The 24,322-nt window shown below is 56.0% G+C and overlaps 9 protein-coding genes across 9 annotated transcripts; 5 read left to right on the forward strand and 4 right to left on the reverse strand.

The window, feature by feature from the left end:
• Positions 1-1,781: 1,781 nt before the first annotated feature.
• Positions 1,782-4,268, reverse strand: CDC53 (ubiquitin ligase (cullin) of SCF; the record flags this gene model as incomplete). Its single annotated transcript, XM_066772282.1, has 4 exons — positions 1,782-1,976; positions 2,029-3,929; positions 3,984-4,162; positions 4,219-4,268. The coding sequence occupies 4 exons, from the start codon at positions 4,266-4,268 to the stop codon at positions 1,782-1,784; spliced, it is 2,325 nt and encodes a 774-aa protein (XP_066637561.1).
• Positions 4,269-5,019: 751 nt separating this feature from the next.
• Positions 5,020-5,393, reverse strand: SLS55_000775 (uncharacterized protein; the record flags this gene model as incomplete). The annotated part of the gene is made up of 2 exons (XM_066772283.1): positions 5,020-5,332; positions 5,386-5,393. 2 exons carry the CDS (start codon positions 5,391-5,393, stop codon positions 5,020-5,022), a joined length of 321 nt encoding a protein of 106 aa, XP_066637562.1.
• Positions 5,394-6,046: 653 nt separating this feature from the next.
• On the reverse strand, positions 6,047-7,199 carry SLS55_000776 (uncharacterized protein; the record flags this gene model as incomplete). The annotated part of the gene is made up of 3 exons (XM_066772284.1): positions 6,047-6,755; positions 6,843-7,070; positions 7,129-7,199. The coding sequence occupies 3 exons, from the start codon at positions 7,197-7,199 to the stop codon at positions 6,047-6,049; spliced, it is 1,008 nt and encodes a 335-aa protein (XP_066637563.1).
• A 1,734-nt stretch (positions 7,200-8,933) lies between these two features.
• SLS55_000777 (uncharacterized protein) lies at positions 8,934-9,984 on the forward strand (the record flags this gene model as incomplete). The annotated part of the gene is made up of 2 exons (XM_066772285.1): positions 8,934-9,138; positions 9,197-9,984. 2 exons carry the CDS (start codon positions 8,934-8,936, stop codon positions 9,982-9,984), a joined length of 993 nt encoding a protein of 330 aa, XP_066637564.1.
• Positions 9,985-10,552: 568 nt separating this feature from the next.
• On the forward strand, positions 10,553-11,908 carry SLS55_000778 (uncharacterized protein; the record flags this gene model as incomplete). Its single annotated transcript, XM_066772286.1, has 4 exons — positions 10,553-11,212; positions 11,273-11,435; positions 11,503-11,654; positions 11,726-11,908. 4 exons carry the CDS (start codon positions 10,553-10,555, stop codon positions 11,906-11,908), a joined length of 1,158 nt encoding a protein of 385 aa, XP_066637565.1.
• A 1,693-nt stretch (positions 11,909-13,601) lies between these two features.
• SLS55_000779 (uncharacterized protein) lies at positions 13,602-14,601 on the forward strand (the record flags this gene model as incomplete). Its single annotated transcript, XM_066772287.1, has 2 exons — positions 13,602-13,743; positions 13,868-14,601. 2 exons carry the CDS (start codon positions 13,602-13,604, stop codon positions 14,599-14,601), a joined length of 876 nt encoding a protein of 291 aa, XP_066637566.1.
• A 1,264-nt stretch (positions 14,602-15,865) lies between these two features.
• Positions 15,866-16,872, forward strand: SLS55_000780 (uncharacterized protein; the record flags this gene model as incomplete). Its single annotated transcript, XM_066772288.1, has 4 exons — positions 15,866-16,146; positions 16,289-16,491; positions 16,544-16,648; positions 16,703-16,872. 4 exons carry the CDS (start codon positions 15,866-15,868, stop codon positions 16,870-16,872), a joined length of 759 nt encoding a protein of 252 aa, XP_066637567.1.
• A 217-nt stretch (positions 16,873-17,089) lies between these two features.
• On the reverse strand, positions 17,090-18,063 carry SLS55_000781 (uncharacterized protein; the record flags this gene model as incomplete). The annotated part of the gene is made up of 2 exons (XM_066772289.1): positions 17,090-17,546; positions 17,606-18,063. The coding sequence occupies 2 exons, from the start codon at positions 18,061-18,063 to the stop codon at positions 17,090-17,092; spliced, it is 915 nt and encodes a 304-aa protein (XP_066637568.1).
• A 3,955-nt stretch (positions 18,064-22,018) lies between these two features.
• SLS55_000782 (uncharacterized protein) lies at positions 22,019-22,672 on the forward strand (the record flags this gene model as incomplete). Its single annotated transcript, XM_066772290.1, has 2 exons — positions 22,019-22,245; positions 22,324-22,672. The coding sequence occupies 2 exons, from the start codon at positions 22,019-22,021 to the stop codon at positions 22,670-22,672; spliced, it is 576 nt and encodes a 191-aa protein (XP_066637569.1).
• Positions 22,673-24,322: the final 1,650 nt, after the last annotated feature.

Here is a 24,322-nt window from a genome sequence, read left to right on the forward strand (position 1 = left end):
CCTTCTTCCATTCAGCCCGTGTGCGTTCGATGGCGCTGTCTAGACCCCTCTACATAGAGCTTACTTTGCGGCGCACACGCCGGCTCTACAAGGATGGCTACATTTCCTGACCAAGATAAGGCCAGAACCACAGTTTCCTCCCTTCCCCTGTTCCCACTCTTCGACGCCCATGCCCGCTAGAAGGTGAAAAGTTTACGAGATATCATATATCTACGGGCACAAGGCGGCTGACCCATACTTCATCCCACCACCCCACATCCACCCGTTTGTGCGCCCACAATCTTGTCACACGCATGCACGCGCACGTACGCAAATCGTCGTCCACGCCAGGTCTCGATCGGACCCACATCTGTCAGAGCGGCAATCTTTCGTTTGCCTACTTTCTCATCAAAAGTTTGCCTGCTTTCCCCAGCGGCTCTTCCCTCGCGGCCCACCCCCCTGCCCGATATATGCATCCAGCCGGCCGCCGCAATGGAAGCATTTGCCGTTTTGAGACCGCGGCACAGACATCTCGATCCTGCACTGACAGGCCCGATGAAAACGCTAATCTCCCACGCACGCCCCCCCAAGCGAATGTGATGGACCGCATGGTGCAAAGCAGCAGCTGGACTAACTACACGACAAGCTTGCGGCAGGAGCGTGGTCCACGTGGATGGCCAGGGTGACGTCATGACAGACACAGGAGAGGCGCAAGAAAGCTCTCCCCTCCTCTTCTGCCCGCTATGCTTTCCCTTGCGAATTTCTCCCCGAGAGTACTCACGAAAGCCCCCATTGGAAATTTGAATGCCAAGGTTTACATTCGGCAGCGATGATCAATCGCCTCCCGCTGTCCCTAGCAGCTGGCAGGACGACCGCAACAATGAACCTACCCATTATTCCCTTTGTTCCCCACTGCCGAAGCTGTACAAGATAACACAAGCTCAGGAGAAGGCCGATAGAAAGCGTGTTGAGACACCCACCCTCTCTCCTCGCCTTGGTCCTCCCCGAGCTCGCGCACTTGTTCAGTAGCACCAATGGCACGGGGGTTGCCGCGCCCTTGAATCCCCTCGACAGGAAATTTTACTTTATTTCCACCACGGCCTCTCTCCGCCCTTGGATTTTTGTCTCATTCTCCCTTGCTTTTTTTTTTCTTTCAATCGCCCGAACCCGAACGCATGGCCACAATACTCCCGATTTACCTTCCAGCTTCTCGTAGCATTGGACGGCCAGCGCGAAGGACTGCCTCCGACGGAAGGGTGAGGGCAAGCAACGTCACACAGGGCATCAAGACAAAAGCAGAGTAAAGGAGGAATCGCATTTTTGAGAGAGCGGCAATGTCAGCCTTCTGCTCTCCCCGCAGGTCATACCGATCGTTCGGACCATCATATCTACCCAGACCCGTGTGCATCGCTGTAGAAACCGCCCCGCCATCCGTCCCCAAAGCCGAAGCTCGAGAGGAATAAGAGAGAAAAAGGAAAGGAAAGATGAACCGAGGGAAAGAGCAAGGGAAGGGGGGACACTTATTTCGTAGTCGTTGAACAGAAGGATCGAGAAGATCCTCCCACATGCAAGGAATAATGCACTGGCCCACCCCCTTCCGTTGACATTATCGATGAAGTCCCCGTCTCCTACTGACGCCTGCCCATGAGTGTGCACACGTAATGTACGAACGCCAGCGCCAGAAGAAGATAGTTGGTCGTGGCGGCAGACAGACGAGTTGGGCTGAATCTCAGATCCCGACCTTGTCTCTTGCTCGCTGAAATTTGAAAGCATACTTGACAAGAAGCGCAGCGTCTGCTGACCTAAGCCAGGTAGCCAAGGTCGTTCTCCTCGCCCTCGAGACGCTCCAAGTACTCTTTCTCCAGCAGAATGTCGATACACTTCTTGATATCTGCGACCTTGGGCGTAAAGCGGGAGCGGATCTGATTGATCGTCTCACCAACGAGTTGCTGGTGCTTCATCTTCTTCCTGGACTTCATGATACGCACAATGGCAGACTGGAAGTTGGGTTAGTAATAGAACGGCATCGAGAGACCATGTCGAACTTACCTGCATGAGAAGCTTTCTGTCCTCCTCGATCGTCTTGTGCGTATCCTCAACTTCTTGCTTCTGTTCACTCTTGATGCCGATGTTCAGGTTGACCTTTAACTTCTTAGTTTTGAAGCCCTGGTTAAGCGTAAAGCTGGTGCCAGGCTCAGGCTTGGAGCCTTCAGGGCTAATAGTCAGAACCTTCGCCTTGAGGAAGACCGCGATGCTGGGGTCCATGGTTCCCCGGTCCAGCTTCGTTGCCTGCTCAATATCCTCGTAGCTCAGAGTCTCCGAGTCGTTGAAGAGCAACAGGATGGCCATCTGGTAAGTAGAAACCTGGAAGATGGGCGATGCCTTGCTACCGGGAATTTTGATGTAGCTTGCCCGCATCTCGCCCTTGCACAACTGCCACAGCCATGTGAGCTTGCGGCCTGAGTGCTTGGAGTTGTAGAAAGCGTTGAAGCGCTCGTACGTCTTGACGATGACCTGCGGAGGAGCGAAAGGAGTGGTAGGGGGGTTGAGCGGCCAGAAGCCGGTACCGAGGATGTGATAGGTGGCGTCGACAGCTGTTTTCCTGTCATCATCGTCGAAAGTGTCGCTAACCCACTCCTTGAATGACGAGTTCAGATCCTTGGAGATCTGCATGTCCTGGAACATCCGTTGGAGCTTGTTCGTGTATTCGAAACCGCACGCGTCCTTCAGCTTGGCGATCATGGAAGTTTCAGCATCATCAGAAGCCGAGTTGGTGTTGACCAGACGTTTCGCGAGCATGCGCGAGTAGAACTTCTGGAATACGTCCTTATCCTCAATGTACTTGAAGATAGTCATGATCTGCGACAACTGCTTCTCCATGTCATCTTCCTCGGACATCTTGGCACCAGACTTCTTGAGCAGCTGGTCTGTGTACTTGGCCAGAAGCTCGGGCGACTTGGTAGATCCCGACTTGCAGACCTTGTTACGATTGACAAACTCCCTGCAAGCATTGTCCAACGACCTGACGAATTCGGATTCGCCTGCGAAAGCCTTGTTGACCAGATCCTGGTACTGCGTGTGAACTTCCAGCAGTGCCTCAACATACACCTTGGGCTCGAGGTCGTCTGTTGCAACCTTCTCAACCGCAGACAGACCGGCCTTCCGGACGTGATTCTCGAAACGGGTCCTGAGAGGGTCGAGGCCTTGGGGAATCCGGGCAAGTAGCTTGTACATCCGCGCCAAATCGTCGATGCGGTCCTGGTCCAGAAGGAGTTGGAATTCCTCGCGAAGGGCTTGTGAGTGGTCGGCAATCAGAACGGTCTCGCATGTCCTCATAAGAGGACCCATGATTTCGTCCAGCAGATACAGCGGGACACGCTCCTTCTCCTCGTCCAGCCGTGCCTCGGCCTTCTTCATGTAGTCAACGACACTGTTGTCCGCTAGGAAGCGACGCGATTCCTGCTTGTAGTAGTCGGCGGTGGCGTCGAGGAAAGGCTTCTCGAAGAACTCCTTGTACACATCCAGGGTGGTCTTGGTGCTGTCCGATTCGTCCAAGCCGAGGGACACAAAGGAGTCCACGACACTCTTGATCTGGTTCTGTTCGATTGTCTCGCCATTTCTCTGTTTCTCCACCAGCCGCAGCACGGACTTCATAACGTTCTCCTGCGTGGCCATGAACATATCCTCCTTCCACCGCACCAGGTGCAATGTGTAGATGTCGTAGATGTTCTTCTTTCCCTCGTCCATCTCTCGCTTGACCCAGTGACGGTTCAAGTATCTGAACAGGTGGTTGTTGTATTGCCCGGCGGTTGTGTAACGATTCCATTCTTTAATGTAGAACGTTAGGAGGGCTTCGTCGGCATGTTCGGTGGACTTCTTGTAAACGTCGGCGAGGTGGACCTTGAGGTACTCGATGAGATGGTGGTAGAGATCTTCGCCGAGAAGATGTGCTTTCTGTGCGTCATTATCGCTTTTCCCGAGCCAGTGAGCAGATGACAACTTACCACCTCCACGGTTGTTGACGCCAGCGGTACCGCCGGTGCCGAAGCCTCCACTGCCAACAGCCTTCTGGGCGGTACAGAAGTTGTGAATCGCCGTGTAGAGACCCATGTATGTCTTCATATCAATACCCTCTCGCAGGTCGGTCATGATCCGGTCTACGCCGGCCTGGAGATATGCCCACCTGCAGCGAAGCAGGTCAGCGAGTGCACCCAGGGTCGGGAAAGCGGTAATACGTACGTGCCCGCGGAGTCATCCTTGGTGGGCATGGGCGGCATCATCGATGGCATTGTGGATGGGCTGGGGCGGACTGTCGCTCAGGACAGTCGCAGTCGATGTGGTGGAGTAGGAAGGCGAGCGAGGCCGAGGTGGTGGCCGGGGATGTAAAGGGAGAGGTACGCTCTCCTTGCCGCTCAAGCGTTGCTTTCTAGAAGGTGAGACCCGACGCGAGAAAGTGCGGTTCGGCGAATGCAAGCACTAAGCTGCGCGTGTCCGGCGGTCCAGCGCAAGCGGTAGCAGGCCGCAGCTCGGAAGCGACACGCGGGATCGGGGTGGCTCGCGCGAGATGGTGTCGCAGCGGGCGCTGTGCAGGCGACCGAGGACAAGGGTGGAGGTCGGGTGTGGACGTGTCGAGGAAGTCGACGGTGAAGAGAGGAGGAGGGTGGGAGGTGAAGTGGTAAGGTGCAGAGCGGCTGGGCGTGTCCGCCGACTCAACGGCCCAGGTTGCCGCCTACAGCAGCCTCAGCCCTACCGCCCGCGACCCCAGCTCGCCGCAAACCCCTCCGCCTACGCCCCGAGTCACGCGCAAAAAGCATTTCAGATTCTGCATTCACACCGCATGGCGAAAGAATACCTCTTGGCACAGCTTTGGGCAGATTTCTCATCGCTAGTGGCGCATGTGTCCCCTTTCACGTCGGCCACGGCGCCGCCGCCAGACCCGCCGTTCCCTCCGTCATCACCGCTGAACGCATCACCGCCCATGCCGCCCTAGGCTGCCAGCAGTTCAAATTGAGGCAGCAGCGCCTCATCTTCTCCACCGTCTCAGGCTTCAACCGCTGGCCCTTTCTCGCCATAGACCGGATCTCTTTCGAACCAGTCTAGCTTCTCGATCGCGTTGACCTTATCCTCTTCTCCCTTCCTGCCGTAGCACATGTCCCAGTTGCAGCCCCGGGGATAGCTCCCGACCATCTCAAAGCCGCCGCCCTGATCCTCCAGAAGCCGGTGGCCGACACCAGCCGGGACGATGATTACATCGCCTTTTTCAACGACAGGCTCGACTCTGCCGTTGTTGGCCTCGCCGCCAAAGCAAAGCTTCGCGCGGCCGTTGCTGATGCAGAGGACTTCATGCGTTGTGCTGTGAAAGTGCGTCGTAGAGTACATGGTATACCGCCACTGCGGGATCACAACGTCGACATTGCTGAGATGGGTTTCTATGGCCGAGGCTGATGCGGTTGATGATACAAACGCCGAATGGTAGACCAGCAACGGTCTCCGTTGAATGCTGGTGTTGGGGGTGAGGTCGTGCGCCGGAATCTGGTGCTTGCTAACTCTCAGGCTTGACAACGGTGTCAAGGAAATCTTAGGTGCCATTTCCAAAGATGCTTCTGCACGAATGGGTACAACAAACTGATCCTCGTGCCCCGATAGCAAGCAGAAAATGAGGTGACACGATATATGTCGACCGACTGAAAAGCGTTGTTTTGGGGCCCGCGTTCATGCGACAATGATTGCATTGAATCTACGTCATTCCCGTATCGATATGGATTTGCAAGGGTCCCGCAGCCAAGCTGCCCAAGCTGTCCAATTGGAAAGAATGTGCATACCTTTGATGATCGCAATCCAAAGACTCAAAGCCACACTCCACAACAGACCGCAAGGATGGTCGTAGGTCGCTCTGGTCTGTAGACGATAGTACAAGGGAGAAATTCCGCAAACGCCGTCCGACGCCGCCATACGCGCCTAGCCAACCAAGTCCTCCAGCGGCTCGCAATGAGCACGACCATAGACGCCAAGACAAAAGGCAACGATTGAAGCATATGTATTCAAACAACCAAGTCGCACTCTTGGTTCATCTCTTGAGCACAGCCTCATAGATGCTGACAATCGTGCCGATACCGGCGCCAATCAAGACGCCCTGGTGACCACCAGGCAAAGCGTTGGCAACGGTGAAAACGGTCTCATCCTGAACCAAACCAGAGAAACGAACGCCTTGAGCATAAACCATGTACGACACCAAAGCCTTGGCCAGGTTGAAGGTTAGAGGGTCGACCTGATACGTTGGCTTCGTCTCAAAACCGTTGGCTTTGTTCTTGATCGTAATGTTGAAGAAATAGGCGAAGACGAGTGGGATGAAGAAACTGGTCTGGGCCCAGAGTAAGGATGGGCCCCAGAAAGAGCTCGTCAAGAGAGCGAAGAACTCGGGGAAGTGCACGGGGTACGAATTGGTGCCCAGCGCGCCAATGGCGGGAATATCGAAGAAGTAGAACCATGGCAGGACCTGCTTCTGGAGGTAGAATGCCTCGACCACGACAACGGCAGCCTCGACACCAACGACGGAGCTCAACACCTCACGAATGTACTCGGCCCAATCGGTGAAGCCCGAGTTTGTCCAGGCATCACCGACCTTGGTCCTGACAATAGCAGTCTGGCGCTCGATGGCATCGGTAACGACAGCAGGAGACGGCGGGAGTGGAACCTGCGCAGCAACGCGTTGGACGGCGCGCGGGGTACGTGTGGCGAGGGCTTTGGCCTGCACGGGAGTAGCCTCTACTTCATCTCTGCACGCGGACAACCATCAGCTTCGGGTGTTGCATCAAACGCGTTCCCAACTCCGAAGACGCGTCGCGATATCCACGCGAACTTACTGCGATTCGATCTGCTCCTGCTTGATTTTGGTGACGCGCCTGCGCGGGCGCGTGGAGCGGGGCTCGCTGTCCGATTCGAGCGGAACATTGGTGCGGGTCCTCTTCACGGGCGACGAGCTGCGCTCGTAGTATTCGGCGAAGGCGTTGTTGCCCGCGAGGCGCGTCGAATTATCCTTTAGGTGTTCATCGAGGGCGGCAACGAGATCATCCTTGAGCATGTTCTCGTATCTGATTCGGTTAGTAATGGATGCGCTCGTGCTCTTCACGGGTGGTGGTAGCTGTGTACCCAGTAAAGCCGGCCTCATCGGCCAGGGAGACCAGCTCGGCCTTGCGCTGCTTCTGTAGCCAGGACGACATGGCAGTAGGATGAAAAGATTGCGGTCGCGTAGCTTGAGCGATGCGATGCAGCTGCGATGAATGTAGAAAAACGGCGCGCGCGCAGATGGACAAGCTGAGCGGGTGTTGATTGTAAGGTGTGGAGCTGGAGCACACGGGTGGGATGCTTCGAAGTCGCTGGGTAAACAACTCACCACGTAACTAAGCGAAACCCCGCACCGCATCCGGAAGTCGTGCCAAAACAACTCTGGATCCCTGGCCAGAGACCTGCCTACATCTCTAGCTGTAACTCTACTAGCTTTCATCAAGGCCAGCCTCCATAACACAAACACGGATGCCATGATGATAGCTCGCTTGAGGCGATCACCCAAACTAGCGTCGTTGGCTGCCGGGGGCGAATCATGCCACGCCGGCTCATACTGATTAAAACATGTCTCGCTTGCTGAGATCGCATCTGCTGTCGTCTTTTTGTACAGGTAAGCTGTCTTAAAAAAGCTGGAACTGCTCTGCAAATGGCGAGATTGTAGGAGTAATGTTCACTACCATGCGTGCTGCCACCCATCCAGCTACTGCGATAGACGAGCTCGCAGTGAGTTATGGAATGCTTAGCCCTTCCATGTTACGCGAAAGACACTGCCAGGGGCGTTGAAGCAAGTGTCTGGATGCATGGGTCGATTCTCAAGCTGTGTAAAGGTATTCAGAGGCAGACATAAGCTACAGTCATAGTCAGGGTGCAATGCCTCTGAAGATTAAGTTTAAAGCGACCTCTTACGGGAGGGATTGCTTGCATACGGCTAAATTTAAGAATAGTGATGCAACAGACGCTCGGCGGAATTAAACGAGGTATTCCTACTTGAGCGGCAGTAGATGATGCATAGCGCCCCTACCATGAGAGAAAATACAAGCTATCACGCGGAGTTGTGCCTTGCTGTACTATGTGAGCCCTCATATTGATTCGTTTGATCTCCAGCAAAAGTTGAACGAGGCCGTCAGCACAGCACGGATTCCGCGGCACGTACGCACGTTCCTTTGTCCCACAGCTTACTTGTATGTTCCCGGAGCCTCCTTTGACGGCGAGAGGAGAACAAGGTGAGGCGCACACACGGCTGAGGTCGGGTGTGGCGAAGCAGGATAGAAGCGGTTCATAGGTGGTGTTGACGGGAGAAGGCCGGGGTGGGCCGGCCGATGACGCGCGAAAAAAGCTGCCGACTGGCGGCCGACAGGAACACCCACCAGGGCCAGCGCTCAGCATCTTTGACATTTCCAATCCGCCCGCTCTCCCGCTACTTCCACCACCTCGCACATCCCGCGCTCACCACATCTCTGGGACCATCCCACCACTGAATCGTCCCCCATTCCGAGCGAGACCCTCAGAATAACGCGCGGCGCAGCGCGCTCGACCTTCGACCCTTCATGGTACTTGCCCGCGTGGCCGGCTTCTTCTCGTCCTCCGACCCGACCAAGGCGCAATTGGTAGAAGATGAACGGCCCGCTGCGCATTTCGATCTCCCCTCACCGGTCATGGAGACAATGGACGCTGCGGTAGAGGCGGAGGAGGTCGACCTTGAGGCCAAGCGCCCGCCCTACATCCATGTGAGATGGCACTCGGCCTAGCGCGCGCCGTGACGATAGCAGATACACAGGCTGACAAACGCTGTCTAGGCGATGTTGGCTGGAGGGCTGGGCGGCACCACCGGAGACATGCTCATGCATTCCCTAGATACCGTGAAGACCCGCCAGCAGGGAGATCCGCACATGCCCCCCAAGTATACATCCATGGGCTCCACGTATCGGACCATATTCCACCAGGAGGGTTTGCTGCGGGGACTGTATGGCGGAGTGATACCTGCGTTCTTGGGTTCTTTTTCCGGCACTGTCATCTTCTTTGGAACCTATGAGTGGAGCAAGCGCTTCATGGTCGACGCGGGCATCGCACCGCCAATTGCGTACTTCACAGGAGGTCCGTAAATTCCGTCCACATACTTCCTGCATACGCTTCATGCTGACATTTCGATTAGGCCTATTAGCAGACTTCTTTGCCGCACCGCTCTACGTCCCATCCGAAGTCCTCAAGACCCGGCTTCAGCTCCAAGGTCGCTACAACAATCCATACTTCCGATCGGGCTACAACTATCGCGGCACCTGGCATGCTGCAAGGACTATAGTGCGCTTAGAAGGGTGGCATGCTCTTTTTCACGGCTTTAAGGCTACCCTAGCGCGCGACCTCCCCTTTTCGGCGCTGCAGTTTGCTTTCTACGAACAGGAGCAAAAACTCGCTAAGAGCTGGGTTGGGTCCAAGGATATTGGTCTTCCGCTGGAGATTTTGACTGGTGCAACCGCTGGTGGCATGGCCGGAACCATTACCTGTCCCCTTGATGTGGTCAAGACCAGAATCCAGACACAGCAGAGCCCAGAGGCCACGGCGGCGTTCAACGAAAAGGTCGCCAAACACAAGCCAAACGTCTCGTCTAGTTCAACGGGACCTAGTGCCGGGCCTTCGTCAAAGCACAGCACTCCTTCTGGTCCTGGTCCCGGTCATGGTCCGCCCAAGGGCACGAAGCGGCCTATCTCAACCTCCTCTCCTTCTACCTCTCTAAAGCAGCATACGGCAACTACGCTCGATACTTCCTCGATCATCAGGGGCTTAGGACTGATTTATAAGACGGAGGGTGTTTGGGGCTTATTCCGTGGGGTTGGTCCAAGAGCAGTCTGGACAAGCGTGCAGAGCAGCACTATGTTGGTCCTTTACCAGACCCTTCTCAGATGGTTTGAACGGTATCCGCTTGTTTCCCAAGAGGAACTATAGACTCGAAGATTTGTCATGATTGGATTCGGCATGTGAGCAGGGCAGGGGTTTAGACCGGGAAATATTTGTACAGTAGGTTGTATCGTTCTCTTTAGACGGAGGGTTTCACTATTCAAGTCAAAGCATTGGGCGGCGTTGTTACTCCCGACTCAAGTTCGACATTATGCGAAGTCTTGTCCATTGCAGGGCCTTCTCTCCTCTTTGGAAGTATCTTAGGTATCGATGCACCCTGTTTGTTTCTCTTGGTAGCCCGTTGATGGCTGGCTAGCGTCAGATTTTTCTGACACTTTGCGTCGCCTTCGGCACTTGGGCCAGCCACGAAGTCTATCTCCACCCTCGTATATCGTCAGATTCAATGTCCGACAATGGAACTAGAGGGGCACGAGGCTGAGACCCCTCCCCCGCGTCTACCAAGCCCCACGCGGGGCACCGAGGTTGATCCCACATCCCCGTTCAGCAAACCACCTTGGCCGTATATAAGACTGGGCCAGTTCGTGTTCCTCGTCTACGCACAGCTTCCCCCGCAGCTTTCTCACTCAGTAACACTTAGCCGTCTACACCGCCAATCATGGCTCAAGCCCTCAAGGATCTCATCTCCGGAAGCCCCGGCGGCCAGAAAGAGAAGGAGCAGCCGCCACCAACAGCAACAACGCTCCCCGCCACGCAGAAAGCCGCCGTTCGTGACGGGCTGAGCGCGCCCATCAAGGAGATCGCAGTGCCGGAGCTCAAGCCGGGCCAGATCCTCGTCAAGATCAACTGGACGGGGCTCTGCCACTCGGACATCGGCTTCCTGCGCGACTACTGGCCCGAGTTCGACAGCGGGACGCTCGTCCGGGAGAAGGCCAACGGCGTGTGCGGGCACGAGGGCGCGGGCACGGTCGCGGCCGCGGCGCCCGACGTCGAGGCGGCGCAGCTGTGGCGCGTCGGCGAGCGCGCGGGCATCAAGTGGTGCGCCAGCGTGTGCGGCCGCTGCGAGTTCTGCACGAACGGCAAAGACGAGCTGCACTGCCCGGCCCAGCTCAACTCTGGCCTGACGACCCCCGGCACCTTTCAGCGCTACGTCGCGACGGACGCCCGGTACGCGACGCGGCTGCCTGATGCCGTCGCGGACGAGGAGGCCGGCCCGCTCATGTGTGGAGGTGTGACGGCTTATGTGGCGTGTAAGCGAAGCGGGGTCCGTCCGGGGCAGTGGATCGTGCATCTGGGGGCTGGTGGTGGGTTGGGCCATGTGAGTGCATCGTTTTTCCCTTTTTCCTTGGTTGTGGGGTTGTTCGCTGACTGCTTGCAGCTCGGGGTGCAGTACGCCAGGGTCATGGGTATGCGTAGTATTGCCGTCGACGTGGGCCCGGAGAAGGAGGAGTTATGCAAGAAGTTGGGCGCAGAGGCTTACATCGACGCGTCCAAGTGCGAAGATCTGGCTGCCGAAGTCACCAAGATCACGACTTATGGAGGTACTGGCTTCCATGGAACTCCTTCTGTTGTTCAATTCGGCGTTGATGCTGACGGTTCTGGTAACAGCGCACGGTGCGATTGTGTTCGCACCTACCAAGCAGAGCTATGACGTTGCCCCATACCTACTGCGCCCTGGTGGAACGATGGTGGCTGTAGGCTTCCCCAAGGATCGAACGATTGTAGCTGGCGCTCCGCCTACAGTTGTTGCCATGAGGAAAGTAAGTTATTCTGGACCTGCCCCTCTCGACTCTTGACGAGTCAAGGTGCGGGACATGGCTAACTGTTGTAGCTCAACATTGTGGGAAGTGTGACTGGCACGCTGAAGGAGGTTGAAGAGATGCTTGACTTCACGGCAAGGGGACTTGTGCATCCGATTTTGACGAAGGGAAAACTAAGTGAGCTTGACAAATACATCGACCTCGTCATTGCGGGGAAGCTGCAAGGCAGAGCGGTTCTCAAGGTGGAGGATTAGGCTGGAAGTCTGCCACAACGCTGAATTATCAGCAACTTTCCTTGGATGTTCTCCCTGTTGCTTATGCAATTTCCGGAAATTCCACCAGGGCTTGCGAATTCAGCTTATGAAATCTCTACACTCACTTATGTCTCTCTCATAAGATGCTTTTGACATAGCTTTACCCTTGGGTGCCAATAATCCCTGAAGTCAGGAGCGCTCTACGAACAAAGGGCTCAGATGCAAGATCCACAACTAAATGGGGCTTCAGTGTCGAGCCTGCTACAAGAAGTAACGGCCTTGATCGAGACAGAAGTTTCGATGGCGCCACCCAATGTGGAAAGAAGACCTTGCGCCTCTTGCTGCTACCCTCAACTTTCTTCGCATACCAGCCGCGATTGAACATTCTACACATTCGCATCGATCCGTTCATCACTGAGTTACAGGCAATCTATCCTTTACAGCAAACACAATGGGCAGTCGAACCGACATAGACGCAGCCGATATGAACCGAGTGGTTACAGACGGGGCCGACGTAAGCGGAGCCGACATCAACGGGGCCGCCATGAACGAGGACGACGTGAACGGACACCATACAGACGATACAGCTATAGACGAAACAGACGAGAATGACTTACACGGAGACCACCCAGGCGGCGCTAACGCAAATGAAAATGTCCGGACTTCCTTTGCAGTGTTTCTATTCGATGCCGAGAACCCAGCTATGACTTGCAGACTTGACCACCTCGAAAAACACACCATGCCCAGCCGAGAAGTAAGAAGCCTCTACGTCATCTTCCAGCACATCCTACTGCTACGATATTGATTGATCGCTACCAACAGGACCTCGAAAACTTCGTATTTGTGAAATTACACCGAGACCGCTGGCAATACCGTGTGGCCTTTTCTTTTGGAATAGAAAGCCACGGCCTGATGAAGGTCAACGAATGCACGTTCAATCACATGCTACCGTTTGTCGATGGAGATGGGATACTGTGGATGTACGCTTATTTTTATTGATTGCGGTGGCGTTAAGTCTGCAAAGACGTGGGGATTGGAGACACTATAACAAACGACAAGAGAAATGGGTTATTCATGTCTGTTTACAATGATATTGAACCATGCTTATGGGTGTCGCTGAATTTGCTGTCGGGACATAGACAGTAAGTCTGAGAGGCGGACAAATGTGGCGGCGTATGCCCGAAGCAGAGATGGTTTCGGGAGATTACCTGCAGCGGGACATGAGCACTAATGCTGTGCTGCTCTCTAGCTGCAGCCACATGTCTGTTGATGGGCCAATTGCTTCATGCGCATGTGTAGCCTTGATTGGCAGTCTTGCGCAGATGGCAGCGTACGAAAATGTAGCGAGATGAAGCAGCAATTGCCGGAGCATGCACAGCACAAACATAGAAGGAGCATTACGAAGTGTATGGGCATTTCGGTGCTGCAGATCAACGGCTAGCGTGTGGGGGATAGACGGGCGCTAACAGGAGAAGGCGGGGTAGCTCATCAGGTGCTCAGCTGAGCTGCTTCCACCATTCAGGCTGTCCCCAGACAGGCAACGGCTGCCCTGCTGCAGCGCTGACATGCCACAAAACCCCGCACCCGTCTCTGGACAACTGTCGCCTTCCTTTCCCCTCGCCCGAGGTTTTGCAGACGCATACAGAGTTCAGAACACCAATTCCCCCAAGTGCACCAGCTGTAAGCCGTCGAGATGAGTGCAATTGCAGAGACCAGCGGTGGGCCGACGCCTCCGATCCAGGTTCTCTTCGCCCTCCACCCTGGTTTTGACACGTTGGACGTTGCCGGTCCCGTCGAGGTTCTCCACACGGCCAGGCACAATGCTAGCGACCCTGGTAAGTCGAAGCTGACGCCAATCGAGGCAAACCCGGGAACGTCGAACCAGACATGCTTTTGAGCCGCAATCCGTTACCTTCCTTCCTCACGTGTGCTTGCTAACGAGACATCGCCTCACAATAGCCGGCAAAGCCTTCAACATCAGGTTCGTCTCGGCCACGGAGAACACAGTCTCCGAGCAGGGCGCATCCTTCCGTGCGCACATGGACTTTGAAGATGCCCACGAAGACCTAAACGAGTTCGATGTGCTCATCGTCCCGGGCGGCGGCACCGACAACGTCCTTGACAAGACCGAGGAGCCCATGAAGCTCATCAAGGCCTTCGCAGAGCTGCAGAAGACGGACCTGACCAAAGAGCGCACCCTCATGTCGGTGTGCACGGGCTCGTTGCTTCTCGCCCAGGCCGGCGTGCTGCAGGGGCTGTCGGCGACCACCCATCCCGACTACTACACAAAGTTCGAGCTCATCTGCCAGAAGGCGGCGCAGCAGGGCGACCTTGAGCAGACAAACGTCATGGAGGAGCGCTACGTGGTCAACAACGCGCGCTTCGAACTGGGCGAGAACGAGGACGAGAACCCTTTCATTCTCAGGAAGCGCCCGGACGGCCGGCGCAAGAGCATTGCGCGCAAGGGCAGCAACGCTTGGAAGGAGGGCCGCCGCCGCGAGAGCATCGTGCGCCGGTCGAGCATGCGCCTCGGTGGCCTTCGCGTCATCACGAGCGGCGGCATTACGACCGGCTTGGATGCCAGCCTGTATCTCGTCGGCGCCATGGTGTCGCACGACTCGGCTATTGAAGTCGCGCGTGTCATGCAGTACGAATGGAACAAGGGCGTGACTGTTGACGGCATTGACGTCTGAGCCGGCTATGACGGTGGTGTAGCGAAGAAGTCGCGCGCGCGAGCCAAAAAAAGATGGCGGGGCAGGATGGAAACCGGGCAGTGGCGGCGGCGAGGCTGGAGCACGGAGCGGGCGCGTCAGGAGTGAGGCGCCTGATGGCAGTCACGGACTTAGCATGATGAAGTGTACATTTAGCTTCGAGGTGCTATGAGCAAATGGACAGGATGCAAACCAGTTTAGCTGCCGTGTTCCCCTGGCGGACGGCGAGCTGCCGCCCCGCGTGGCGGCGGGATGGAAGGAGTGGGCCCTTAGCCGCCAGGCTCTAAGGGGCGCCGCCTCAGCCACTGACGGCACGCTGCTGGCGATTCGAGCAGGTCAGGACAGACACTGGGCGCCTGGCAGGCGCGAGGTGCTGAAACAGCAGGCGCGCGGTGGCCGGTGACTGGCTGGTCATGAGGTGCGGAGTGTTTCTGTTTCGCTGGCCGGGCCCTGCGTTGTCCCCCGCACTCGGGAAGAACCGATTTGCGGTGATCTTGCATCCGTTCCGGCATACCGACCGTTGCGCGTGCCCCTTTCGGCCAGCGCCTCGAGCCACAGCCCGCCTGCCACTCACGCCTCGCCGTCGGGGCTTGCACCGCCCGCGCTGAGCGCCGGCTGCCCCACAGCTCATGCCATCCCACCACGGAACTGGTGCCAGCGCCCACCAAGCTGGCAGTGGGTCCGTTCTTCATCCGTACACGTCGTGTCAGCGGAGAGCGCCGTTCTAGACGCTCACGTCCGTGGGGACTGTCTCCACCGGTGAGTCCGGATGCTGCCATCCCACTCGGTGTCTGTCCCTGCGTCGACTCTCTGCAACGCAAGCGCTTTCGTGGATCCAACTGGCGCTGAGAAGGGGCCAAGCCCACAACCGTGTCGATGTTTCGTGCCGTTCGCGGGAGCGGCGCCGCGCGCAAAGTCCATGCCATGCTTGCCATAGCTCTTGACGCCAGCGTCTGTTCCACCCCGCCTCGACTTGCACTTGCCCAGCAGTGATTCAGTCTTCCGTATAAATGGGGTGCTCGCAGCACTCATGGTTAGCTCCAATTCTTCCTGCAGGTACAGACTCCAACTTGCGGTGAGACTACTCAGAACTACTTCTTCTCCTATCACCACACCCATCGTTTCTCCCTTATCCACCATCTTCACCTATCTTTAGAAGCAGAGCTTCTTGCGACTCGTTGCGTATCTTCGACTGGATCAAGATCAGCACCAACCCTAAAGCACATCACCCCCATCTCCCGTCATCATGTCTTTCGCTCGTCTTGCTGGCAAGACTGCCGTCGTCACTGGCTCCACCACCGGTATCGGCCAGGCCGTTGCCTTTGCTCTCCACTGCGAGGGCGCCCAAGTCGTCTGCGCCGACCTGGACGAGAGGAGACAAGGCAGCGACGAGACTGAGGTGCCCACCCACGAGCAAATCAACAAGGCTGGCGGCAAGGCCGTCTTCGTCCAGACGGATGTGACCAGGGCCGACAGCGTGAAGAGGCTGGTCAAAGAGGCGGTGAGCCACTTCGGCAGGATTGATATGTGAGTCTTCCATCTCTTTCCATAACCCTTTCCGTATGAGGTGGCCGCCTTCACCGATATTATTCTTCCCACTCTTGCCATGGCTGCTCGTCGGGTAATATCGTCGTCGCCAGAATGACCATGCTGACCATGTGATTGACAGCTTCATCAACAACGCTGGTGTCACCGCCAAGGATGGCAGCATCGAGATCGCCGAAGATGCCTGGGATAGGAGTTTTGCCGTCAACGCCCGCGGCACCTCCCTTGGCTGCAAGTATGCCGGTGCCCAGATGAAGAAGCAGGACCAGCTCCCCAGCATGGACCGGGGCTGGATCATCAACATCGCTGGCGTTCAGACCGGATCAAGTAAGCTCTGGCTAAATTATCGAGGCTTGATACAAATACTTACGTTCCTTAGCGGGCGATTCCCCCTCAAAGCACTCCCTGGTCACCGACTTGACCCAAAGCGTTTCCCACGAACTCCGCAACCACGACATCCACGTGAACGCCATCTGCCCCGGCTGTAAGCACTACCCTCGACGGGCTCTAGAACGCAACACGGACTGACAGCGTGTAGATACCAAGATGTCGATGCCGGAGGACTGGTTGGAGACCCAGGAGGCGCAGACAGCGCTTGCCAAACTTCCGGAAGATGTCGCCAAGATGGTCATCCAGTTGGCCACTGAAGAAAGCGGCTGGATGGCCGGTAACTCGGTCTCGGTCGACGGTGGTAACACCACCTTCTAAACCTCATGTGTCATGTTCATGTCTTATGTATAACCACCCTGTAATGATGTAATGACGATATAGAATGTATATGATCTTTCCTGATATTTAGTGGAACATGGGGTCGTGACTAGTCGTACATATGCACAGAAACATCCCCACTTACAACATCAATCGTACATTGCGTTTGATACTCGCCTGCGCCTGCGCGGACGCCGCAACACCGGAACAACCAGCATTATTTCGTCGGTTTCTTCGGGTCTCCCGGGTATGCCGTTTCCTTTTCGATTTCCCGCTTTTCCTCGTGAAGCTCTTCTTTCGCCTTTATGGAGTTCTCGACTTGCTCAACCGCTCGTTCGATTTCGACCTCCATCTCTGGGAGATGAAATCGCTCAGCCAACAGCTTGCCATTCCATTTCTGCAGGACCATAACGTCTTCCGTCTCATTATTTGTTTGACGCCTGACAATCTCGGCAACCGCCTCGGCCTGCTCTCTCGAAGGCGGTGATGAATCGCGCGACTGCTGTCTGGAAGGGTGGATGAGGCCTGCAGCGTACAGTTCATCGAGCTCGTGGGATGGCTTCGGCTTGAACAGATCATTCTTGAGCAGGAACTCGAGGTGCTTCGAGCCGGACAATGCCTTCCAGTGGGAGTATGCGCGGAAGACGAGGTAGAAGAAGGGGATGTTCGGTATTCTGTAGGGGGCGGGTCAGTTAGCTTGATCCTTTGCGCTCAGCGCGCATTGTCCACATACATTGGTATCAGCGCGAACGGTGCAGATATCGGCATGCCGACGATGCTCCACCACAAGCGTTTGCGGTGCAGCGACTGCCGCTCCTTCGCTAGCTGCTGCAGAATCGGCGACACCCGCTCGGGCTTTAGGAACAGGCCCGGGAACTTCACCTCAACCACTTCGGTGCCCTCGAGTTCGGCGTCGCGGCGCCTGGTGCTCAGCGCAGGTATCGTCTTGAGTCCCCATTCCTGGTACGGGATCCGGCGCAGGACGCGATTGCCTTGGACGGTGACGGTCTTCTTCCAGCCGCCTTTGTACCACGGCACCTCGATTGACATCTTCTCCCAGTCGGCCCATGTCTGGTTTGCCTTGTTTGTGGCCTTGTCGAGCAGCGACGGGTTCTCGCCAGCCGCAGCGGAGCGGCGCTCGCAGTAGATGAGAGCGCGGCGCGTGGAAATTGGAAGGAGGAATAACCGCATCGTGGCGGGCCGAGGCCGTTGGACTTGGCGTTGACGGGAGCAGGCGAGCGGGGGGTGCAGTGTCGGGCGGGGCAGCAGGACGCGGATTAGTTTTTGCAGGCTCAGCAGTGGATGCGCGCAAAGGCAGCGTTCTCGCTTGCCATGGAGCTGCGAGCCTCAGGCGTTGCGAGTCGGCGGTGTCTAAACGTCATGCATGGCCCCTGCGACAAGGCAATCTCCCGGACGCGATCTGCACAGGCAACATCCTCCCAGCTCCGGCCACCAGCCGCCTGTAATTGGAGATCCTCAGCCTCCCCCAAGGCCGGTATTTTCTCACCCGCCGGCAGCTGGAGGCCTTCCCTCCAAAACGCTGCTCAAATCCTCAACGCTCGCTCACCTCGCCCTCGCGCCCGATCCCTCCACTCCGCCGGTCGCCCAAGCTATGGCCGCCGACCATGAGACGCCCCGAACGGTTCCTCGTAAGCCCCCGTGCACCTCCATCTCTATCACGCTCGTGTGCTCACTTTCACCCGCTCAGCTTGGGTGCGATCTACCCACAACGACTCTTCCGATGAGCTTCGCCTCGACACCCAGGTGACACCGCTGTTGCTGCCAAAGACGCCCCAGACCGTTCGCCCTGCCTCACACAACTCGCATCCCTCTCCTCGTCCCGGTGCTGCCGCTGGCCGCCGCTTCGATCATGCTCGCGAAGCCGCCCCGCCGATTCCCAACGCCTCCCCGGTCGAGATAGCATCGCGCTGGCGCGCATTTGCTCTTGCTTCCAAATATCCCGATCCGCCCCACTCGTCCGCTCACCGTGAGGTGGCCTCGCCGGAATGGATCCGAGACAACTTCAACGACCTAGACTCGCCGTGGGAGCCGGACGAAGCGATGGAGCCTGATACGGAAAAGCAACCCGGCTTCTGGTTGTTTAGCCATGCAAAGCGGAAGAGCCGCCTCCGCAAGTTCCATGTGAGACTTTCCCCGGGCCGAACTGCGACCCAAACACCCGTGATGTTTCGCATGTTTCCTCGCTTCGTCCTATTCGGGACTTGTGTGACGCCGCCGTTGCATGACTATCTTCCTTCGTGTTTCAGATCGCTAACATCGTGCAGCGTATTCTCATGCGGAATCCCTATATCCCGCTCGTCATTCGCCTTACCGTCCTCACCTTTTCGGCCGCAGCCCTTGGCATTTCAGGCCGCATCTTCCACCTTACCAACCGCAGCGACTGTGACGCTGGTTCGTCAACCTACATGGCTATCATCGTCGACGTGATTGCTATTGTTTACCTTTGCTACATCACCTATGATGAGTATACGGCCCAACCGCTTGGCTTGCGGAACCCCAAGTCCAAATTGCGTCTTATCTTTTTTGACCTACTCTTTATTGTCTTTGATTCTGCGAACCTGAGTATTGTAAGGCAACCCGCATTCGTTTCAAATGCAACAGAATTAACGGGATTCAGGCTTTTCAATCATTAACAGACTCAAGTTGGGCGTGTGTGGACAACAGCGAGCGCGCCGACGACCCTGAAGTCCGAACATGCTTTCAATCCAGCGTGTGCAACCAGCAGAAAGCATTAACTGCTGTTTTACTACTAGCATTAGTGGCATGGTTGCTGACTTTTTCCATCAGTACGCTCCGGATCGTGGAGCGGGTGACACGATGATGACGGCCATCCCTTGGACTTTAGTTTGCTTGTATCTGTTTAATTTGGTTCGTTATACCCCGGAATGCGACATACCTTTCTTCTTCGTTTCCCTTCACTCTCCTGATCATCGTCTTCGGACCGAATATGGTGAGAATGCGTTGTTGGGAGTGGGTACGACCAAGAACGCTCGTGCACCAGGGAAATCGACAAAGCTTTGCGTCGGCATACACAGAGCAGCGGAATGTCCGGCTGTGTCTCGCCGATAATTTCCGGAAGATTGATTGGAGGCCTTCATGCTTGAGATGCGGTCCTTGCGTATTTCCTATTTCGGCTAACCGCAGGTTTGCTTCCTAAGCGAACTGACTTTATGCCGCTTTACTACCTCCACGCGCGGTGTGAGGGAAAAGGACAAGCATTTGCCGGATGAAAAACTAGGCAATTCTTATGTGCATTCTCACCACAAACACTCGGACTGAGAACACAAGCACATGGATAGGAATAGGAATCCCTTCTGCGCACTCAGTAAGCCGCAGCAGGTAGAAATAGGTGCGATATCCGGTAGGTTTTTTTGCTGGATATCTCCTGCTTCCTTGAACTCTCTGTATGCTCTTCTGGACCTGCTTTCTGCTCTTTCAATCCTTGTTACTCGGGATTCTCTCCTAAGGCCATCGCCTCGATATCATGCCGATAACTCCTCACCGCCGGAACTACTTACCTATACCCGATTTGGGTTCTTCTGCACACCACTATCACCCTATTCCGAATCATCACCGCCGATGGGCCCGCACGCGCCGGCGTCTGATCCCCTACAGCGAGCATCCAGACTGCCATCACGCCTCCCAGACACATCACCAGCCCCCTTTGGACTCTGGGCGCAGGCGGCAGCTCATATTTGTCCGTCGCCGCACTACCCCTTCTCACTCAGCGGGTGGCAGTTGCAGCTGCAGTCGCAAGCACTGGCTGTACCCTTCCCTCCACATCTGCCAGTGTGTTCCTCGTAGCGAGCGAGAAACGTTTCCTTATTCATACGTTGAGTATGAAAGCGATGCAGACGAGTTTGGCGGACGAAGGGAAGGAGGCGGTCACGCTCGTGTTCGTGACGGAATGAGATCGCTTTTGCGTTCACCTGATGTGCCGCCGTCCCCGCCGTTGTTGTTCCGGCCACCACACCCGCCAATGCCGCCGCCGCCGCCTCACCTTGCTGCACCCTCTTACCAAAGAGCAACGCCGAGAGAAGTTGCGAGGGGAAGAGTGAATACTAGTCCTATCTACCCCCCAGAAGGACCCGACCTCATCGATCAGCTCTGCGAAGGCGTCGACTCGCTCGACCTCGTCCCTCGCGGCAGATCCGAGGTGGCTGGTCGTATCGTACCGCCACCCAGTTCGAGGTTGCCCCCGGGTGTATCGACCGTAATCAGAGCACCAAGGTTGGAGGGAGATTTGAGATCGAGGTCGAGGCGCCCGTATTCAAGGAGGCAGGAGCCGAGGTCTGGGTCTATGAGAGACGATGGAGGCGGTGGGGCTCCTGAGGGGCAGATGGTGGAGGCGTCGTTTGCGGGATTGTTGGATACGGCGAGTGATGTTGCGAGGGGTGATGCGCCACCGCCGCCGACTTTCTCTGATGGTGACGGTACGCACAATGAGCGTGGGCGGCGGGACAGAGGTCGGCGGCGGCGAAGAAGCTGGAGCGAGAGGAGAGGCAGTGGGATGGCTGCAGTACGAAGGGAGGAGGTGGTCCTGGAGGAGAGCAGTGATGTTGAGGCCTGGATTACGGGCTTCTCGAGGCAAAGGCTATGGTGAGAGGTGGTGATCACAGAATCGTTTAAAAAGAGCATGAAAAGTTCTTTGCTGGGTGGTCAGGGGTGTGCTGGTTGTTTATGAGGAAGGATACACATGTCACGGAGTTCAACGGTCACAGCTTCTGCCTATTTCAATGCGCCTTTTTCTTCTTCTTATTCTGTCAAGCGAATAGCTTTGCAAGTACGATGTTAATGTCCAGCAAATACAATATAGTTTACGGGGCATATTTTGAACATGACTTTCGGTTGAGAAGGTGGGGGAGACAGATCGTCGCTCGAGGCTCGAGGGTCTCGGCGTAGGGCTGAGGCGGTGCGGCGAGCTCCAGCCAGCTTGCGCCTTCCTTCCCCCAACTTCACCTCGTTTCCGCAACAGCTGCCTAACCTCCGCCAGCTGGAAGGATTTCATTCGCCGCACAATACTCTGCCAGACTAACACTCCCACTGACCACTGACAATCACCACACCCGGCCCCACGATCGTCTCGGTATACGTCCGCCCTGCTACGTCGCCTACCACCACCGCCATGTCGAAGATCACGCACATCAGCGGCACGCCGCAGTGGAACAGCATCCTCTCATCCAACACATACGTCATAGCGGACTTCTACGCCGACTGGTGTGGGCCGTGCAAAACGATCGCACCCGTCTTCGAGCAGTTGGCGCAGCAAGAGGCCAAGCCCGGTCGCCTGGCCTTCGTCAAGGTCGACGTCGACGCCCAACAGGGTGTCGCCGGGAAGTACGGTGTTTCCGCGTAAGCTCCCCTTCTCTTCTTTTCTTCTTCTTCGCCGAGCAACTGTTGGAGTGCGGGGCTGACAAAGAGTGATCTTAGTATGCCCACCTTCCTCGTCCTCAAGAGCGGCTCCGTCACCGAGACCATTCGCGGCGCCAACCCGGCCGCCCTGCGCGCCGCCGTGACCAAAGCCGCGGCTGACGCCGCCAAGGGCGGTGCGCGCGCGAGCGCGGCTTTCCAGTCGAAGGGACACGTGCTGGGCGCCGGTGGTAGTGGCGGTGCGTCGTCGACGACGGGTGACTGGACTTGGAACCTTACGCAACGGCGCGGCGGCTTGTTCGACACTATTGTGCGGTTCCTCGCGCTGTATATCATCACGCTGTTTTCGTTCGATGCGTTAGCGGCGGCGAGGGAGAGTCAGTTCAATGTGAACAAGAAGAATCAGTAGAGGAGGGTTTGATAATGTATGCATACGCGCATGGGGCTTCAGATGGGGTGGCGTTTCTGCGTTTTGTGATAGTGAGCTTTTTCGGTTCGTCTTACACCAAGGCTATGATCTTCTAGAAACTGCCTTAATAATGGGTATAATTCGTTTGATATCATTTACTGCGTGTTCCACAACATATGTTTGTTTGTACACCTTTACGTCCTCACCGCGCTAATTCGGATCCCAGGGTGCTGGACATCAAGGCTCTGGGGTCCTAGTAGCGATCCTGGGATGCTCTCGTTGGAGCGTTCTCGCGCTTCATTCCTATGAAGTGTACGAATGCTATCTCAAACTTCCAATTCACTTTCAACTCCAGTGTAGACCATCCAATTGTTCGTCATCCTCAAGATAGTGTTAATGCTTCACCTGCGGGCCCTTGTATTGTACGGTCGCTTCTTGGCTACAAAGTCAGAGAATCGCCGCTCCACAATACCACTTGGCCGAACCTTCACTATTCAACCGCGCTATTGTCCAGTCATGCCTTCCTTCTCTTCCCATCACCGATGCCCAAACACCCTTCTTGCTCCTTCTCCAACACTCTCACTACCTCGACACGTTTTATCCGAGTATCCACCCACCGTCTCCATCTATTCTCAGCATCGTCGAACCTCGCAATCATGGATGGCAACAACAGCTACAACGCAGCCCGCTGCATCGTCGGTGTCGAGCTACGCACCTGGGACAGCACAACTCTCACCACCACAGCCACGAGTACCATTCCACGTACGCGCCACCTCCGCGGTGACATCAGCTGGGAGGTGAGCACTCCACTAACGAAAAGAACCAATCCCCCATAGTATCGTGACTCCCCAACTAACCATCTCCAACTCTCCCACAGAGACTCCACCAATTCGCCTTCTCGACTTTCAGTGTAGATCGGGCCACTCACAACGTCCACTTCCACAGAGACGCCTTCAGGGACACGACTTCTCAGAACAAACCACGCCTGAGGATGGCCCTCTGGCACGCCGGCGTCTATCACGGCGTCGCGCTGCGCATCCGCGGCGACCGCAAGTTCGTCATTTATGCACACTTCGTCAAGAAGGACGCTTGTTGAGAAAAGCAGCAATCGCAAAAGAAATTTTGGGATGGTTCCTCAATACTTCACACACCAAAAAAAAAAAAAAAAAAGGCGCTTGTAAAATCTAGAGGCTCCCCACGGAACAAGAGGCATTCATGGAGGGCATATTGGGAGCATAAAAGGAAACAATAATGAGAATTAACATAATCGCTTTGAAAGGATTGGTTGGGCTAGAGTACAGATCGATGACCGGGGAAACGGGAGCCTTGATTTGGCACCCTTTGATCGCAATTAGCGCGCCTTCAAAGACCATTACAAACACCATTCCTTTTAAGTATTGCAAGCAAGCACTTGGGCGAGCATTGGCATTTCCGGACAATGGAAGCATTGAGTGATTGAGCTCACCATAACACCGTTGGTTAGGAATTCTAGATAGACACATCGTTCATGCCACACGAATTGACATACCTTGCGAACCGTTTTTCGAACGATTCATGTCAGTGCATAGTTCCAGGAAAAGGGGGGGAAAAAAAAGACGCGACCGTACTGGCCGCAGTGTCGTATAAGGTAAGACACGTCACAGCGGGTGA

The sequence above is a fragment of the Diplodia seriata genome, assembly GCF_021436955.1.
Source record: "Diplodia seriata strain FDS-637 chromosome Unknown scaffold_1, whole genome shotgun sequence".
In the NCBI taxonomy this organism is placed as follows: Eukaryota; Fungi; Ascomycota; class Dothideomycetes; order Botryosphaeriales; family Botryosphaeriaceae; genus Diplodia; species Diplodia seriata.